General features: G+C 43.7%; 3 protein-coding genes across 3 annotated transcripts; 1 reads left to right on the top strand and 2 right to left on the bottom strand.

The window, feature by feature from the left end:
* Positions 1 to 989: 989 nt before the first annotated feature.
* Positions 990 to 3,387, bottom strand: LOC115678404 (caffeoylshikimate esterase). Its single transcript, XM_030601791.2, has 3 exons — positions 2,859 to 3,387; positions 1,720 to 1,934; positions 990 to 1,626 (listed from the first exon to the last, which is right to left on the bottom strand). The coding sequence occupies exons 1-3, from the start codon at positions 3,172 to 3,174 to the stop codon at positions 1,183 to 1,185; spliced, it is 975 nt and encodes a 324-aa protein (XP_030457651.1). The 5' UTR covers positions 3,175 to 3,387; the 3' UTR covers positions 990 to 1,182.
* Positions 3,388 to 5,901: 2,514 nt separating this feature from the next.
* Positions 5,902 to 9,876, bottom strand: LOC115678386 (uncharacterized). Its single transcript, XM_030601767.2, has 7 exons — positions 9,722 to 9,876; positions 9,092 to 9,227; positions 8,666 to 8,747; positions 8,319 to 8,494; positions 6,963 to 7,100; positions 6,738 to 6,877; positions 5,902 to 6,429 (listed from the first exon to the last, which is right to left on the bottom strand). The coding sequence occupies exons 1-7, from the start codon at positions 9,837 to 9,839 to the stop codon at positions 6,164 to 6,166; spliced, it is 1,056 nt and encodes a 351-aa protein (XP_030457627.1). The 5' UTR covers positions 9,840 to 9,876; the 3' UTR covers positions 5,902 to 6,163.
* Positions 9,877 to 11,511: 1,635 nt separating this feature from the next.
* On the top strand, positions 11,512 to 12,551 carry LOC115678428 (uncharacterized). The gene has a single exon (XM_030601823.2). The coding sequence runs from the start codon at positions 11,911 to 11,913 to the stop codon at positions 12,301 to 12,303; it is 393 nt and encodes a 130-aa protein (XP_030457683.1). The 5' UTR covers positions 11,512 to 11,910; the 3' UTR covers positions 12,304 to 12,551.
* The last annotated feature ends 5,624 nt before the right edge of the window (positions 12,552 to 18,175 follow it).

Raw genomic sequence — 18,175 nt, 5'->3', positions numbered from 1 at the left:
GGATTTGATCGGAGACATATGCGACGATTTATAATGAGAAGGACCTGACCCGACCCGACAGCTTTCTTTAAAATAAGGTTTTAAAAAAAAAAAAAAAGAGAGACTGGGAAACATGTATGGCGGGGGCATGTTACCTGGGGAAGCCACTATTGGAGGAAGTGGACGCACGTCGACCCTAGAGAAAAGAAGGAAACTAACGAGAATGACAGGCCCAGAAGAGTCCAAGACAGTAATGATTGCAGATCAGATATTCTCTGCACCAAACGGGACCATCGGGCTCACTCCCGCAAGTCATTCGACCCCGTCGACGGAGATTGATGTCGTGGGTCGCGGACAAAATTAAGGAATCCGATCTGACCTCGACAACTTCAATCTTGTCTCAGGACATTTTTGAGCCGAAGATGTGTCGTATGGATCGCATTCAAGGGCGCACGATGCCGCCCAACTTCCGTCTAGCCAGCCCAGAACAAGCAAATGTAGAATTGGAAAGACGACACAAAAAGAGAGAGCCCATCATTTTTTGGTACAGATTGGTCCCGAATAGTAAAAGGGTCTGGGCCTGTTGCGGACCTCAACGTCCGTGGACGTTAAACACCTAGGAGGTAGAAGCAGCTCCCATGCCTCGCAAAATATTGTGGCCCGAGATTAACCTCCGTAAGATTGGACATAAGCATGTTCTTAAAGGCTTTGTCGCGGTTCTCAAAATCACCGAGATATAAAACTTCTTGAGAGTATTCCCTCTTTCTAGAAAAGACAAAGATACAATAGAAATTGAAAGTGCGAAATGTGATAAAAGAATGTTTCTGTAGAGCCCGCCGTACTTATATATTAAATGGACAGACAGCGGAGGTCCTTGTATGAGCGAAAGCTCCTTGTTTTTTTGGTGAGATTAATCATCAAACACCAAGGATTCGAGAGAAATGTAGAATTGGAAAAAGACAAAAAGAGAGAGCCCATCATTTTTTGGTAGAGCCTCTACATATCATTCATTAGATTAATTTGGCAATTTGAATTTGATGACCACGTAAATTGTACTATAGAATTTAGATTATTCCCCAAACATGCCTTGATCACCATACAGACCCCTCCACCTTCATAATCAGAATTAAATTGGACATTTTCATTATGATCAACACGCACCACAAGAGAAGCTAAAAAAAAAAACCGGATTATGCTCTGAGCTCAGGCGATTCTTGGCCCGTACCTCGCGACCCGCTCGTCGATCCACTCCCTCATGTCGCCCAACACCCGGTCGGCGTTCTCGTCGGGCTCCCCCTGGATCAGCGAGTGGTACATCCCGTCGTACAGCTTCAGGGTCTTGTCCGAGCTCGACGCTTTCTCGTACAGGAGCTGCGATGACGTGGGGCACGTGACGCCATCCGACGTCCCGTGGGCCGTCAGGAACGGGGCGGTCACCTTGGCGAAGTTGTCCTGTATGTACTGGCACACCCGGGCGATCTCCCTCATCGTGCCCACCCTCGGCTTGCCCGTGTACCTCCTCGGGTTCGACGCGATGATCTTGAGCTTCTCAGGGTCCTTTATGGCTTTCCCCACCATCTTGTTGTCCGGCATGCTCGCCCAAGTGTCGGCGACCCCGAAGAGCATGCCGTAGAGGAACAACCTTACCTGAAACCAAATCACATTGCAGATGATCCCTTCGCACTGTCAATGCGCACACAACATAAACGGGGTCTAGACAGCAACTCCCCATGCTCGTACCTTGCTGGGTTTCATGTTCTCTGGAATCACGAAGAGCGGGGCCGAGAAGATCAAACCTGTCCATGTGTCGGGCTTGGATTGGAAGTACATCAGCATCGTCGCCGCGCCGCCCATGGACTCGCCGAATAGGAAGGCGGGCAAGTCCTTGTAGGGCTCGCTCTTGCGGACGTGGGTGAAGAATGCCAAGGACGTGGCAGCTATTTTCTCCATGTCACCTGCATTATATGCCAAACACAGATCTCATTCACTCTTCTCTTCTCATTTCCAGGAGGAATAATGGCAAAAATGAACAGATCATGCTGCATGTTCAATATAGTCCTTGAATATTCAATACAATCCTTTCATTAATTCAAGATTAAAGACAACATTGAACATTTTCATATAGTCCAGGACTAAATTGAATATGTAGAAAAAGTTCAGGAACTACATTGAACAAATTAAAAGTTCTGGAATCACATTGCACATTAGGCCAAAGTTGACAGGCCACGTTGAACTAATTCAAAATTCAAAAATCACATTACACATTGGGCCAAAAGACCGTGTCATTGTGAGTTTTTATGCAAATGGAGGATTTCCTGTTGCCCACATACTAAGAACCATTCATGCTTCGAAATGCTCTCTCTTCTCCAGCGCCCTGTGTTTCTTTTGCAGTTACCTTAATAGATCTAGGATACAACAAAGACGCAATGATTGAGAAAACGTTAAAAGCTCCCTTCTTTATTGAAGCGATTAACAGAAAGATGACTCGATTCTATCTATATTTTTTTTTTTGGTTGAACGATTCTATCTATATTGACATGTGGACCAACTTGGGGACTGCAGGAATTTCTACTTGACCTGCCCCGAGCCTACTTTTCTTCTTTGCAAAAGAAGCAACCCCATTTAAATTTTCGGCTCATCAATCAAAGCTAATGTCCAGACGCAACAGCACATCAACCACAAGCTATAGTGACCATTCGACCCCCCACTTTTAATACGAAACAGGGTATTCAGTAACGATTAAAAAGACTCTGCTCTGGCAATGGCAAAATCTGGGCATTTTCTTGTTTTTGCAGGCGTGACCATAAGCTACAGAGGCTTTGACTCGAGAGAGAGAGAGAGAGAGAGAGAGGGAATGGAGGTGGATGTTAGTATGTTACCCATGTAGCAACGGAGGCCGTCGGAGCGGCCGTGGCCGAGGAGATCGGCGGCGAAGACGGCGTAGCCCCAGTTGGCGAAGTTGATGCAGATCTTCTGGAAGAGCCAGCCGGTGTCGGATCCGTAGCCGTGGGTCATGAAGACCGAGGCCTTGACCTCCTGATCCAAGGGCAGGAAGCTCTGCGTGAAGAGCTTGCCGTTGGGGGTGTCGAAGTAGGACTTGGAGTTGCGCACCCCTTGCGACGCGTAGTACTCCTCCTCCGGCATGTGCCCCCAGAAGTTCGGGGGCGTCTCTGTCTTTACCTCTTCCCCGGCCATTGCAACAGAGAGACAGAGGAGAGATCAAGGAAGATGGTGTCTGTTTTTGCCTCAAGATGGAGATGGTGTTGTTCAACAAAAGTAGGTATTAGAAGATGTAGTTCCTAAGGTGTTTCCTTTAGGAGGTAGAGGTTGAAAAAATAGAGAGAGACAGAGACAGAGAGAGAGAGAGAAAGGGAAGTGGATTTCACCAACCCAGAAATGGTTTTTTCTTCCTGTCATTGTTGGTGTTTGGGTGGTTTGGAGTTGGTGGACTGAATAATATTTTTTTTCTTATTGGGGTGGGCCAAGATAATGTGGTTGAGTTGGAGTTGGGGTGTTCTCATTCTTCTTTATTTTTTTGTTTTGGGGTTGGTAGGTGGGGCAATCTGGTCTCAAAATAGATTCCTTGATTAGGGTCAACGGATAAGCAACGAAATCACAATTTGCCTTTGAAAACTTACAATAGCAGCTGTTCAGGCTGTTCTTTTACCCAGAGCAGTGATACAAGCATTCGAATTCGAAATTGTACTAGCATGTCGCTAACCCACAGTAACAATCTGGTGAAAAAGCAAATGGCGAGGTGGAAAAGCGTTCGATTTCTTTGCCGGCTCTACCTGGTGCTGAGATATTCCTCGTGCTGCTCGAAGTCCTCTGGTTAGGCCACTGAGGATCTTCTGGAGCCGACGCCATGGCTAAGCATTCTTTTATCTCCACCAGTACGACGCTTATGCCGGGTATTTCCAAGGATTAAGATCACAGGCACTGTACTTAAATTCTGCTTTCAGCCTTGGATCGACAAGGTCTGTGATGGCTCCTCAGTTGAAGGTAGGATCGATCCAATCAACTATGTGAATGTTGTTGTATGGGCTGCATAGCGAAGCTATAGACATCGCTTACCTCGGTTATGGTTACTCGATTTACATACTACAATCTAATCTGCGTGACTTGATGTCCGCCACATGTCAAGTGATAGTTCAGTGTGGCTATTACATCAGTACTAGGATCTTTCTAGTATTCCAAACATGAAAAGAGAAATGATAATCTACAAATACAACCCAACAGTAGTATTAACAAATTACTTCCCCCGTAAAAATGGCATCCTCTGTTAAAAGTGATTCTCTCAAACTAGAAAATGTATGGGATGCCCAACATGACTAGTAATACATATTCAACTGCTGCAGAATGAGGGGACTAACAATTCTTTTTCAAGGACTAAGAATCACGGTTGTATATACTCAATTGAAATCGACGTACTCCTCTGATCTTCTTAGGACAGCAGCTCCCTTTGGTTGTAAGTTGTTATCGCCTGACAGAGACGTGGATAATGGCTATCGCTAGAACGATAACGATGCACTTATACTCTCTTGGAGCCATCTCATGATGACTTTCTGTCTGTTTGCCTCTTGATGCGCTTGCCAGGAGGGAGGGATACCATATATTTAATAAGCCTCCGAAGACGATCCTAGTCTTGTGTGGACCATGCAACATGCAACGAAAGCCGACGTTAATCAACTGGGAAGGACGTACGAGGCCAGACATATACAAATTCACTTCGGTCGAAAGAAGGAAAAGGCACAAACGTCGCAGCAGATTTCTCTTCACGCTTGACAATAGAGCAAATCAAACAAGTAGCAATATGAAGGAAAGAATGGACCAGGTTAATACATGGTTCCCCTTTTTTCTTTTTTCTCTTCCGTTAGATTCCATCATATCCGTGCAAGGGTTGACAACCGTTGGGTTATTCCACATCAGTCATAAAAGGGGCTGGTAGTCAATTTGTAAGTGTGAGGAAATGTTTCACCTTTTGATATAGCTTTTGAGAAAAAAAAGGCTTAACAACCACCCGATACAGATATCGTACCAACAAATCTGGACCTAACAGTCACTCGGAGATGAGTATATCTACCTTAATCTCTTTTGATTGCGATACCCACATAAATAAGTAGGTAAGTTTTTTGTCTTATAACGCTGAGGCCGATCCGAGGGAGCTAACCAGACCGTTGCCCTCGCAAATTTGCCAAGGACAGCTTGCTATCAAATTTCAGAACAGGCGCTTGTGAAGTTCGCCTCTGATTCCTCAGTTGATTAGTATCCTTAATGCATGGCTTGTGAGGGTTCAAAAAACAAATCGAGATACATATTTCCTCGTCTTTCCAAGATGACTACTCTTGCATCAGCTGAATCTGTCAAGATGCAAAGTTTGAACACGGCAACTATATGATATTTGACCTGGCCACATGGCCACATAGCTGGACCAGTTCTTCCGGTACTTATGACATCAACATGAGTGCTTCATCTTCAGCTGCTAAATCACGGAGGGACTTCACTGGGAAAGAGACAGTTTCAGTCGTGCTTTTGAGGGTTTCCAGCAACCATTTATAACATATATCATTCAGACAATTTTGAACTGATACATTAATGTCTTTGGGTCGTCTCTATGCTCAGTGATGCTTCGGAAACTTTCTACATCGTGGTTTCATTTTTCTAAAAGTGCAAATTTTTTGCATCGGTAGTGCTGGAATTCAACCCGGCATGTGCTAGTTGCGGGTAAACCGAAAAGTTAAGTGTGTAACCTTCCCCCGCCCACCAATTCATATCTTGACTTCAATATGGATATTGAGACTTCGTTTGGCAAGAAATTGAGGGTTTTAACGGAAACTCTCCGAGAAGTTTCATTTTTATTTTCCTGAGAAAGAAGAAATGAAACTTCACAAAGAACCACTAAGCACCAGCTGACTATAGACCTAGCAAAATTCCAGATACTTCTTCATTAAGCACAATCCAGAAAGCAAAAAAATGAAGTCCCCAAACTTCAGCGCTATCTGCTGTTACAAGAGGAACACGAGGAGACAGCGAGCTTCCAAGGGAGAACCATTTAAAAGGACCGCAGAGGAATAAAAATTATCAAAAGCATGTCCACTTTATTTGCAAAGCACAAGCATCACACACGCACATGCTCGAAACTTGCAGGATAGACAAAACGGACAGATCAAACCTAAAGAGCACATTATGCGTCCGCAGCGTTATCCTTCTCACCAACCTTCCCTTCTTTGCCAATTTGTAAGTCCTCTACTTTACGAGTAACCTCATCTGCCCCAGCTTTTGCTTTACCAGTTACTGGTCCATTGCCTGGATTTGCATCATTCTCTAAGTTATTTGTGGGCCCAGTCTGCCATATTCTTATAGTGCCGTCTTCTGAACCAGAAGCATAGGATTCCCCACCAGGCGAAAATCGCACGCAATGGACAGGACCGTGATGACCCTTGTTGCATCCTAAAGCCAAGGGTAAGCAGGATCCAAATTAGAACTTGATCGTCACAGAATACCGACATGACAGAGAAAAGCTTCTTTGCATGAGAAAATTCAGGTGGAGCACAGTTTAGCCATTCAAGATGAGGCCCATTAATTTTCATAGCGCACAACATGCAGAAAATATGGAAATAATAAACACAAACTGGAAGAAAAGTAAATAAGATGCAACACCGCTACTATAGAAGGAGCCGATAAGTGCACAGAAGTATGTGCCACTCATCAGACACCAAAGCTATACGAAACTTGAAATACATATCACCATCACCTACCAATCTCTTCTCCAGTATGGAAATCAAAAATGTGAACCCACATGTCTTCTCCACCAGCAATAAATTTATTCCCAAGCTTTGGTTCCAACGAGGCTGACTCGACATTGCAGGGCATGTTGTAGCTCTTCACCAACCCAAAGCTAAACAATGATAAAGAAAAACTTTTGTTAGCCCAGTCTTGACAAACAAAACATAATCAAGAACAGTTTTACTACAGGAGCTTACTGGTTTGCATCCCAGAATTTAACAGTAGAACCATCAGCTGTGGTAATATAGCGACCATCCTGACTCACTTCAGCACTAGTGACAGGAGATTTTGTCTCCAAAGTTTGAACAATTTTCCCACTCCTTACATCCCATAACCTGTAGTGTAGTCACAAAGTAGATAAGAAAAGAGAGCCAGACGGCATGCATAGGTGAATGTAAAGGAATATTAAGAGTTTAATAAGCTTTCAAGAGCTTATAATGGGCGTAGCAAGAGCGGTATCATATTCCCAAATACACCACATTGATAGCTAATTACAAAGACGACCATAGACAAGTACCACATTGACCCGACAACCAGTTTATTAAGGGCCTGTATGTAGGTTTGTAATGAATGCAATAGAATGCGATAAGATTCTCATTCTATTCGTAGGTTGTTTGGTTCCTCAGAATCAACAGGAATGGAAATTAAAATTCAATATTAGTGACTTTTGTCCTATATGTGCAAATCAAAATCAGGCAGATCCTTCTTTTATTCAGAATAAAGCATGGATCGTAAAGGGCCAATCAGAAACATCAGCATTAAAATTAGATTTCGATGAAACAAAACACAATAAGAAGTTTGTTCAATATGTTTAATGAACTTTTTGTAGAGAGAAAGGGGTCAAAACTCAAGTGGGTATGGATGAGAATGAATGAGCAAAACCCAACAAAGAAGGTAAGTATACAACTCAACCAAAAATGAGTGCTAGGTCATCCAAATTCATGAGAAAATATAGATATGCTAAGAAATTTTTCTCAGCCTAATTGTTTACTTATATATATATATAAGTAACGGGCTTAATGAAAACATAGATTATCATTCCAATTCCTCCTAATCTAATCCCACTGAAATGTAGCTTGAGGAAAAAACACAGCTCGATAGTCAACCTTAAACAATTCATTAGGAAATAAAAATAAGCCCTGCCTTGCAAAAAAAATTAAATGATGCCCTAGCTCCAAGGGTAGAGTGGCAGGAAGTTATTAGGGCACACGTGCCTCCACAATTTAAAGAAAGCATCAATATTCCGAGCCTAAAACATAACTGCATTTCACAGTTAAGCTACAAATAGGAGCAACATGCAGTAGACGAGACTTGGAGAAAACCATTCACATACCCAAACTTTTTTTCTTTTTGAATGTGAACAATACTGAAAGACGAAAAAAATAATCAACAGCGCAAATACTTGCCGAACCTGGTAAATATAGCCCACACGGCTAAACCCAGTTTGCCCAACAAAAATGAGCGCCCAGTTTAAATCTTAACCGGTCAAAACAGAGATTACAAAACAACAGGCTAAAGGAACAAATATTTCAACCTGATAGAACTAAGTTTACCTTACGCCACCAATATCAGTACAGGAACTCAATATGGTCTGATCACTATGGAGCCATGCAACAGTCCTTATTGAACCTGGAGAATTGTCAACTTCTCTGGGAGGAGCATCTGGTCGGTTCAAGTCAAAAATTCGAAGAATTTTCTCGACACCGCCGGTTAGCAAGAGATGAGTGTCCTGTAAAAAGTGCATGGTGAGGCTTAAGAAGCTTCAGAACTGTACACAACAGAAGTATTTGATAAGAAGTTGAGAGGGTCAACGAAATGGACAAAAAATTATACAATGAAACCCAACAAAAGCCAAAGAATTAGCAGCTACAGGGAAAAGGTCAGAAATCATTGTAATTACCTCTGAGAAGGCGCATGCCCGGACAATGTGCCTGTGTTCAAAAGAGTGCAATTCATCCCCGGTCAATGCATCCCACAGTTTCCTGGGAAAAAGGCACAGAGAGTAACACTCATGAACAATGTCCTCCTAGTGATGAGCATGTCATAAATAACGAAATACAGACACAACTCCTTTGCCTAGAGTAGTCTGCTATCTCAAAATCAAGGATTACAAGCAAGCCTCACCCCCCAAATTTTCTAACAAGGAGTTGTTAATGAAGTGACACCAAATTCTCTGACAGGTCAATTATGCCTTCATCGTCAGACTGAATGTGCCTTATAAACTCACGTTTCTATGGACCAAGTAGTGCTTAGCTATTTGGCAAAGCAAACGAACAATACAGGCAACTGCCGTTGCCGAAAAAACCAAACTTAAATATTCACATACGCGGAGAAATCTGCAGAGCCGGATGCAGCACGTAGAGCATTCGTGTCCAGGCAGCAGCTCCAGACCGCACCTTTATGTCCCTCGAAGGTTCCAATCCAATCTCCAGTCTCTCCATTTCGCAGCATCGGGCTGGAATCTGAATCCCAACAGTAAAGCCACAGCAGAAATTAAGCACGAAAGCACCGGTTCGAATTCTCTAAACTTTCCCGAGCACGACGCAGCAAAGAACATCAGCTTCGAACCCCAACTAAAAAGACTCCACAGACGAGCCCCACTCAAATCCCACCCCAACATGCCCTATCCATTGCCACTACTCGACACACGCCCGACTCAAGCCGGCCACAATCCACCCGGCAAGCGCCCTTCGCAATGATCCCACCGAGACAATGAACGACAAGCCGACAAAGCACTTCCTTTTCCAATAGCCAACGAAGCAATCCGGCGGCCCCGCACACGTACGTACTAGCTCAAACCCAATCGATCAAAAACGAGGCCTAAACACTCCCCCCAGCGCACGCCAACGCGTACAGATCGCGAAAAATCCCACAGAAATCCACACACGCACACGCGCGCGCGCACACAAACACACGCACGACGGGGGCAACTCTTCCTTAGACGAATTTCCGTTACCTTTGCTGGCGCTGATGAGAAAGAAGCCATCGGGCGTGATCGGGCTGTAAAACAAATCGACCACCGGCCGCGAATGCCCGTGGCAGACGAGCGGCACCGCCGTCTTCTTCTTCTCCATCGCAACCCCCTCCCAAGAAATTACAAGCAAAAAAATCCACCCCCAAAAAAAAAAACCCAAAGAGCAAAAGCAACCCTAAAATCCAAATCCAACCCAAGATCCAAGGTAGGGAGGCGCAAAACCTCAACAAAAAAAAAAAAAAACCGGAACGATTGGGGGACACGAAGGGGGCTGATCACTAGCTAGTAGCTATATCTTACAAGGCGATCTCGTCAAAAACCGAAATGCTTCGAATTCCCTCCTCCTCCCTCCTCCTTGGCGGCGATTTACAGAGGGATCAACAATCCCAAGGCTCTGGGATCCGGAGATTTTTGGCCCTTAAAAATTCACGCTTTTCGCTGACTAATTTGTTTTAAAATTGGGTTCAAATGCGGATTGAAGCCCCGAAGAAGAAGAAGAAGGAACGAACGAACGAACGAAACTACGAAAATCGTAAAAAAAAAAAACGAAGAAAAAAAAACGAAAAAGATAACTGGGTGATGAAGGAGCGTGAAGGGGCGAGACGCAGGGGAGCTGCTGCGACGGAGGCCCCTGCTTCTTATACTGTCCAAAATCGAGGGCTTCCCCCGTTCTTCAATTTTTGCCCCTCTTCCTTTTTGCCTCTTTTCCTTTTTTTTCTCTCTTTATTAGGGTTTTTTTCGCCCGGGAGAGGGAAAAAAAAAAATATTTCGTGCTGATTAAGAAATTAGAAATTGGTAAATTTTTTGGGGGGAGGGGAGGGGGTCTGGGTCAACGATTATTGAGTGGGGGAGGAGACGATTGCAATTTTAACAAAGGTGGGCTGGTGCGAAACGTCTATCTAGAGAGCCCGATAATTGATTAGGAGATCGCCGCCGCCGCCGCCGCGAATGAGGTCGGAAGTGCTACCCAATCGATAGTCCCGCCGGGAATTTTTTTCGGGACCGCATCCTGGAAGAAAAAGGATTGGAAAGCGCGGAAATAATGCGATATCCGGTCTCCCGATTTAGTGGGAAGAAAAAAGTGGTGATTCCTCTAATGTTGTCCAGGAGGGATCTCTTTGAATTTGAAATCCAGGGGCTAGCTAATGTCCCCCCCCACTACAAGCCCAAAATTGTACATGGGTTCTTGGTGCTGAATTGAAAGGGAAGAGGATGATGATACCTTAGGAGGGGCTCTTTGGGCTTTCTCTTTTGCTTATATCATTTCATTTCGATGGGGCCATTTAAGCCCATAATCTCCATAATTGACCTCTGGAATCTTGGAACTGATCTGGATCTCAAAGATATTTAGTTTTTCTAAAGATGGGTTTTAATTTTTTTTTAATTAGGCACTACAACCGAAGAGCAATTAAAAAACGACGAGAAAAAAAAGTAGACAGAGAGTACCAACCTGCACGCGCATCTCGATCCTATCCACGTCGACTCCCTTATCCATCATCTTCTCCCGTATATTTTTGATCTGTCATACTCTAATTCTCGATTCGCTCGTGGACTTTTGCCCTACTTCTTGCAGAGCATGAAAGTCGAAACCCACATTTGAAATTACACGTCCTCACCCCTAGCCTCCTCTTGAAAAGGTGGGAATTCGAACTCCCCACCCCCCTTTCTAAGTAGGAAAGGTGGCCATTGGGGTATATCAAAGTCATCAGCTGCACCCGGACATATACAAAGTCTAACAAGGTAAGGTATATTCCCAAATTGAGAAAAGCACCTCAAATATTGCTCCTAATCAACGGGATATATCACTAATTTCATGGGATGATGTTATGCGCGATCGGATATCGACCGATCTGACGGTGATCGGAAAGTTCGTGAGATGTGCGATGTCGCCGAATGGGACGGGATTCGGCGTGAATTCCAACCCGATTGGACGCGTCGGGGCGCGGACAATGTGTGATCCGTTGCTCTAGGAATTAAACAAAGAAGAAAAGTAGCTGGAGCTGAACGAGAGAAACGTTGGCTCCAGGCATGCGCTCAAATTGATGAAACAGCAGGATCGACCATGGTGGAACGCCATTTGTTTCAGCTGAGCAAAGCAGAGAAAGTCTCCCTCACTCTCCCTCTCGTTTGTGTCTCTCTCCCTCTCTTTTACCAGCACCATCACGTCCCCAATGTCGACCGCCATCACGTCCTTCAAACCCGCCCTCGCGATCCGCGCGTCGCTGCCGCCTTCGTCCCGGAAGCCCGACCCGAATCGCCCGAACCCCGGCTCCGTGAACTGGTGGGCCCCGCTCTTCGGGTGGCCCTCCGACCCGAGCCACGCCGCAGCCACGGCCACGGCCACCATCCCCGACGGTGACGACCAGCCGGAGATGCCCAATCCGGAGGCCCAGAAGGCGGCGGCGGCGGCGGCGGCATGGCCGCCCAGATCCAGGTTCGCGCTGGGTGGCTTCACGGAGGAGAAAGCGAAGCAACTCCGGAGGAAGACCAGGGAGAGCTCGAGCTTCCACGACGCAATGTACCACTCGGCCATTGCCGCCCGGCTCGCTTCGGATTCGGACTGACCGGACCAGTCCCGACGATTGAAGATCGAAGAAGCGCGGGTCAAGGTATGCATGCCTCCTGCGTTGCTTTTTCTTTTGTCCGGGTTTGCCATGTCGAAATGAAAGAAACAAGTGATTTTTGTACTTCTTCTCAACTTCAGCTGTTCTTGTCTAGTGGAGGTTTCGATTTTTGGAGGAACTTCTTGTCGGGCGCTCATGTCCTTGTTAGCGACACTGTCTGAATAAGTTGACGATGAACTACTTTGCATCGATGTTAGTTTTCTGCAAGTGCTAATGCAGCACTCGTGGCTTCTGTCGGGCCTTCCCTTTGCGGACTATATTCGAGTTTAACTCAGCTCGAATGCTGCGCAAATTCACATTTCTTTGATTGCATTCGTTTTTCCATTACATCTCATGTTTGAGCTCTAGTCTGCTCCCATGGTAAGCCACCAGTCAATTCTCAAGCGCCTGAGCTTAATGAATGCCTCTACGAAGTCGAATTTAAGCTCCGGAGAGTCGAGCTCGGTTTGAGGTGGGAGCTTGACTCGACTGCCTCCCTCGTGTAATCGAGCTAAGTCGAGCTCTAGAAGCAACCCCTGTCAGTTTAGATTCGAAATCGACTCGATTACATCCCTAGAAACTATGCAGGTGCGCGGTCGATTTCATTTGATCGATGCCAGACGTACAAAGCAATGCAGCATATCCTTAGCAGCTGTTTTGAACGGAACATGTTTACAGTTTCTGTCGGTTGCATCATCTTATGAATGAATTTTGTCGATCAGCATTTGTTTTACTCAGGCTTTCTTCTTCTTGTCGTTTGAGTCACAGTATTTAGTAGCTCCTGGTGTTCTGCCGACCAACCATCTCCCGGGGTCCGTCGGATTGAAACGGTGATCTATACGGCCGTATAAATACTCATCTGCATTACGCATTCCTCGTACACATGTACGTGTAACATGTACCGACTCACTTGAGTCAGCCTGACTACTGTGTAAGGTTTAACGGGGACACCACTTGGCTTGGAGGATAGTGTTCTAGATGAGAAACACAAGATTGTATAGCTCAAGTTACACTACTATAGCTAATACTGTTCTATCCTTCAAAACTCACATAGGCATGCCAATGATAATTCAATAAAAAGCAGGCACTACTCACATGCCAACAGTCCACGGACCAAACAGTGTCAAAAAGTGGCCGCATCATTCGTTGATGGGATTTCAACGGATCTTATATTCATGCAATTATAGATTTAAGCTTTTGAGTCGAACCTTTTAACAAGTAGGACCACCGAGCAGGGGGGATTTTTTCGTGAGCCACACAAGTTAATGGGTCGAGTAAATCCCTTTAGAATTGATGGATCGACCCATCCCGAAACTACTAATTTGAGATTTAGGGTTTCTTCGTGTGGCTCCATGGAAAAAAAAAAAAGGAGGGAGGAATCAAGCCCTTTCACCTCAAAGGATAAAAGAGTAAAGATTCCGAGGCACTAGGCCACATCGCAGGGCCGAAACAGTCACATATGGTCGCGTCTAGTTTCTGGCTTCAATGACCGCTGTAAAGAACTTTTTTTAGGGAAAATGACATAAACAGTTCATGAACTTTGACCCAATATGTAATATGATCCATGAACTTTTAATTTGTTCAATATAGTCCGTGAACTTTAACTCAATGTGCAATGTGATCACTGAACTTGTAATTTGTTCAATGCTGTCCCTGGATTTTTTATACATGTTCAATTTAGTCCCTGAACTTGAATTAATGGAGGGACTACATTGAACATTTTCATATAGTTTAGATACTAAATTGAACATGTACCAAAAGTCCAGAGACCATATTGAACAAATTAAAAGTCTAGGGATCAAATTGAACATTAAGCTAAAGTTCAGGGACTATACTGAATAAATTAAAAGTTCAAGGACTGTTTGTGTCATAATCCATTTTTTTACTTGTGTCTTTTTGCGAAAAAGGATAAAGGAATTACAGAAAATTTTATAACTCGGGATGAAGGGGTAGTACTCATAGGCTAATCTAGCAGCTGATCGGGTTGGGCTTGGCACGGAAAGGGCAGTCGAGTGCTGGGCCTAGAGGGCCCAAGAGTGGCCGGGCCTTAGCCCGCTGCATGAGCAAAGGCTCGATGTTGGGCTTGGTCGTAATGGTAGGCCCAAACATCGACATCCCAGGCCTTTGCTCGCTTGATGGATGAGGCCCATCTTACAAAATGGGTCATCGGAACTTCCAAGTATGATCATTCATGGGTTTTATATGATCCATCTCACGTACCAAGGAACGAACACAGATCTTGTGATTTGTGTTAAAGCTTTAAGGTCCTGAAGTGATTGTATTATTACTTTAAGTGAGCCAACATGACAACAAAAAATGCTCACTAATCTCGGAGACGAGTAACTTATTGGTGAGCCAATTTTTCATTCATGAGTTGATCACCATGTTAGATTTTGGTTTTCGATGTTTTGAGTTCTCAGTAAGTACATATCTTTTGGGATTTTATTTGATAGCAACAACACAGAGCAATAGAGATAAGTTCTGCAAAAAAAACCAAAAACAACACCCACAACCTCGAATCCCGACCAGACCGGACAACTTGGGATGTAGGTGGTTCAGGTCGGGTCGAGCACAGTTCCATTCCTGACCCATTGACACTAGGTGTGAGCAAGATGGACCGCCCAAATCGGGACCGGATCAACCGGTTTGGTCCGGCTCCCTGTTCCTAAAAGTGGAACCGGTTTCCGGGCGGTCCGGTTCCCAGTTCTAGGGTGGGAACCGGACTGGACCGGACCGATAACTATATATATTTCTTATTTTTTTCATATATATATTTATTTACTTTTTAAAATTTTTGAAAAAATAGAAAGCCTAATCTAATTTCCCCAATTCCCTCTTGCCTTTACCAATAAGTGATTGGTTCCATTGAAACTGGACCGGATCAATGGTCCGGTCCGGTCTACGGTCCCAAGACTAGTCGGTCCGGACTCCGGTCCTAGAAACTGGGAACTGATCCTCCCGATCCGATTCCCGATTTTTGGATTGGACAGAATCGGATCGGGAACCGCTCGTCCCTAATTGACACCCTACGAATAAGGATGTGATAACCCCTCCCCTCTCAACTCCTCCCTCCGCGGAAGAGAAATCGAGTAATCAAGTATTTGGTTCGGGACTCGGTCCATTCCGTACTTAAAATCACGGTGTCTTCTGTTCAAAGTAATATCTTGGGAGTTACGCCAGACATCCATAGAGATAAGTTGTATCGAAGGCTCGAATACTCGCTCTTATTTAAAGGAAAAGGTAATGAGCCGGACCATATTTCGATGGATGGTTTAAACATGAAGCTTCACATTCCGTCTTACCGTTTCTCGTCATCCTTCCCGACCCTATGGATGGGTAAAAAAAAAAGATGAAGGGAGATGGACAAGACCGGAACGAAGTTCGAAGTTGAAAAGGCCACATGTTTTTTTTTGACCCGATTGGGAATTCGTTACGTCAAGGCTTCCAAAGCTCGAGCTGACAGATTGTCAATCAAAGGGTGGGAAAAGAGTTTTGGCGAAAGATTGACAGCAATTCATGCTGGAATTCGGGCAGATGGGTCGAAACGCGATGCGCTGCTCGCACAACACATGCAAACCCACGTTAAGTGCTTCTCTAATCTGATGCAAACGCTTATCATATTCCCTAAGCCTGCCCCCTTTATCTTCTCTCCATTCACAGACACTCGGTAGCTAAAACAATGGGGAATTATAGCCGACAGCAGCTGCAGGAGCAGGGAAGCAGCAGCAACCCCAATCAATTCGAGTTTTCTAATGAAGAAATCATATGCAGATTTGGTGGAACAACTACGGTTGCACATGGGTTGCTTACGATAGGATCCGAATGTTCCCCTCCATCAGAGCTTGCGATGGGGGTGGCGGTCATATGATGTCTGATGCTTTTCCTTCTTCTGTTTCTCTCTTTATTTTTATTTTTTTTTATGTTGATGTCGACAAGATGTCGATTAGAAAAACAGATTTCATAATTTGGACGATTCCCAGTTATGAGTCCCTCGTTTGATTAACAGATCTTGGACCCCAATCACCTTCTAGGACACCTTTCCTCCCTATAATGCCATGTGCATGTTGTTTTTTCACCTTAGCTATTTGAGTTTTGGTTGGCATGAGCACGTGAATTGGGGGTAGAAATTCCTCTATTTGGTTCTTGTATTAACTGTCGATTTTGCGATGTTGAAGTCTACGGGGCGTGTATAAAGTTCGATTCATGAAAAGTCGTCGTGAATGTGGAGCCTAAATCTGCAACGCCATAGTTGTATAAAGTTCAATTCATGAAAAGTCATCATGAAGATATTTGGACATTTTGAATGGTTTTAAACAAGGGTTTCATGTGATATAAAAAAAAGTCAATCTATGTGAGCCGTAAAATGTGAAATAATAAAAAGTGAAAAGGGAAACCGTTTCGAGCAGGCCATGTTAACGGTACAAGTACATGTACTATTATACAAATTGCAAGTATAAGATTAAGCAAAATTCCGGATTACAATTTATTTATGCACCATATCCAACCTTTCTGAATACTTGAAGTGTGTCAATAGAATCGTGTTGAAAATATAAAAGTTTTGCTCAGTATACCATGCGATATTGACTCATGAAAAACGAGCCAATCAAAGACCAAATTTACCAAAAACATAAAAAGAGAGTTAACTGATATCATGTGGGCACTGTAATTGGCTCATCTCGTCACGTTACACAGGGAAAACGATACTGAAATAGTATCTCCACGACCCCATTTGAATTCGACTTAATAAATGGAATGATGTCGACTTCTTCTTTTTCTCCCCCTTTTAACCCTTTTGAATTTGAGAAACACGGTCAAGTAAAACCGGATCTCCTAAATCCAAATCCTTTTGTAAGCCTGCATGATTGGAGGAGAAAATGGCTAAGTGTGCAGCTGCAAACTGCATGTGCTCATGCACAGGCTCCTCTTAATTGCTTTTGCCTCCCCCAGAAACCACCCCCGGCCCATCTCTTGCAAAATTTGCAAGAATATATAATCCATCAACTATTTTTCTTTCTTTTTTCTTTTCTGTCCAACCCTTTACTCTAAGCAACTTTAAATGTAATGCTTCAATTCCAAGAAACATCATGCATATCCCAAGATATTCCAGGCTTGAACATTATTACAGGTAAACTTCTCGAGAAAGTACAGAAGCTTACCACGCAAAATCATATGTTTGCTCGTGTAAAATAGATGATCATATGCTTAAGGTCAAATTATGTTTTTCACATTCCATATTCATCAATAAAGCGAGTCTATATAAAAATCTAATTCTCAATAGGGGTGTGTAACCGGACCGACCCACCCAAAAAACAGGTCCGGGAACCTGTTCCCGTTTGAACCGGTTTCATTTTTTGGGGACCGGTTCGATTTCCGATTCCAAGTGAAAACCCACCCGGACTGGTTTTAGAACTAGTTTTATATGGAGGTCCACTTGCAATTTTATATGACCAAAATTCAAAGCATTATATCAGGAATGATGATGGAGGTAATCATTATTTGTAAATAGTTTAACTAAAGGGCTTATAAGCATTATACGTAGCAATTTCCTTTTTCTTAAAATTTTTGTTCTGTAACGAAGAAACTACATATCCATTAAATAGTTTGCAATTTTTGTTCTTAAAATTTTTGTTCTGTAACAAAGAAACCTATACTGTTTTATCATGTCCATTAAATTATTGGGATTAAGATAATATGCTTAAGTATAAATACTTAAGATTGTCTGCACAATCAAACTTATAACCTTTGATTTGAGTTATAAGTTTTCTTATTTGCTAATCGGAAAAAATGAAACCAAAAAAAGGAACAAAAAAAAAAACAGGTTATTGGGTAGACT

Source organism: Syzygium oleosum, unplaced genomic scaffold (assembly GCF_021117445.2).
Source record: "Syzygium oleosum isolate NSW1041296 unplaced genomic scaffold, Sole_v2.1 Sole_v2.05, whole genome shotgun sequence".
In the NCBI taxonomy this organism is placed as follows: Eukaryota; Viridiplantae; Streptophyta; class Magnoliopsida; order Myrtales; family Myrtaceae; genus Syzygium; species Syzygium oleosum.
Note: the sequence above shows the minus strand (reverse complement) of the source record. Positions and strands in the feature narration are given on the sequence as shown.

Excerpts from the sequence above, each read along its gene's own strand:
- LOC115678404 (XM_030601791.2), bottom strand. The coding sequence starts at position 3,174 with ATGGCCGGGGAAGAGGTAAAGACAGAGACGCCCCCGAACTTCTGGGGG. Across the intron at positions 1,935-2,858 it reads CGGCCTCCGTTGCTACATGG|GTGACATGGAGAAAATAGCT; the intron begins GTAACATACTAA and ends CATATAATGCAG. Across the intron at positions 1,627-1,719 it reads AGAACATGAAACCCAGCAAG|GTAAGGTTGTTCCTCTACGG; the intron begins GTACGAGCATGG and ends ATTTGGTTTCAG.
- LOC115678386 (XM_030601767.2), bottom strand. The coding sequence starts at position 9,839 with ATGGAGAAGAAGAAGACGGCGGTGCCGCTCGTCTGCCACGGGCATTCG. Across the intron at positions 8,748-9,091 it reads GGCTCTGCAGATTTCTCCGC|GAAACTGTGGGATGCATTGA; the intron begins GTATGTGAATAT and ends CCTTTTTCCCAG. Across the intron at positions 6,878-6,962 it reads AAATTCTGGGATGCAAACCA|CTTTGGGTTGGTGAAGAGCT; the intron begins GTAAGCTCCTGT and ends ATCATTGTTTAG.
- LOC115678428 (XM_030601823.2), top strand. The coding sequence starts at position 11,911 with ATGTCGACCGCCATCACGTCCTTCAAACCCGCCCTCGCGATCCGCGCG.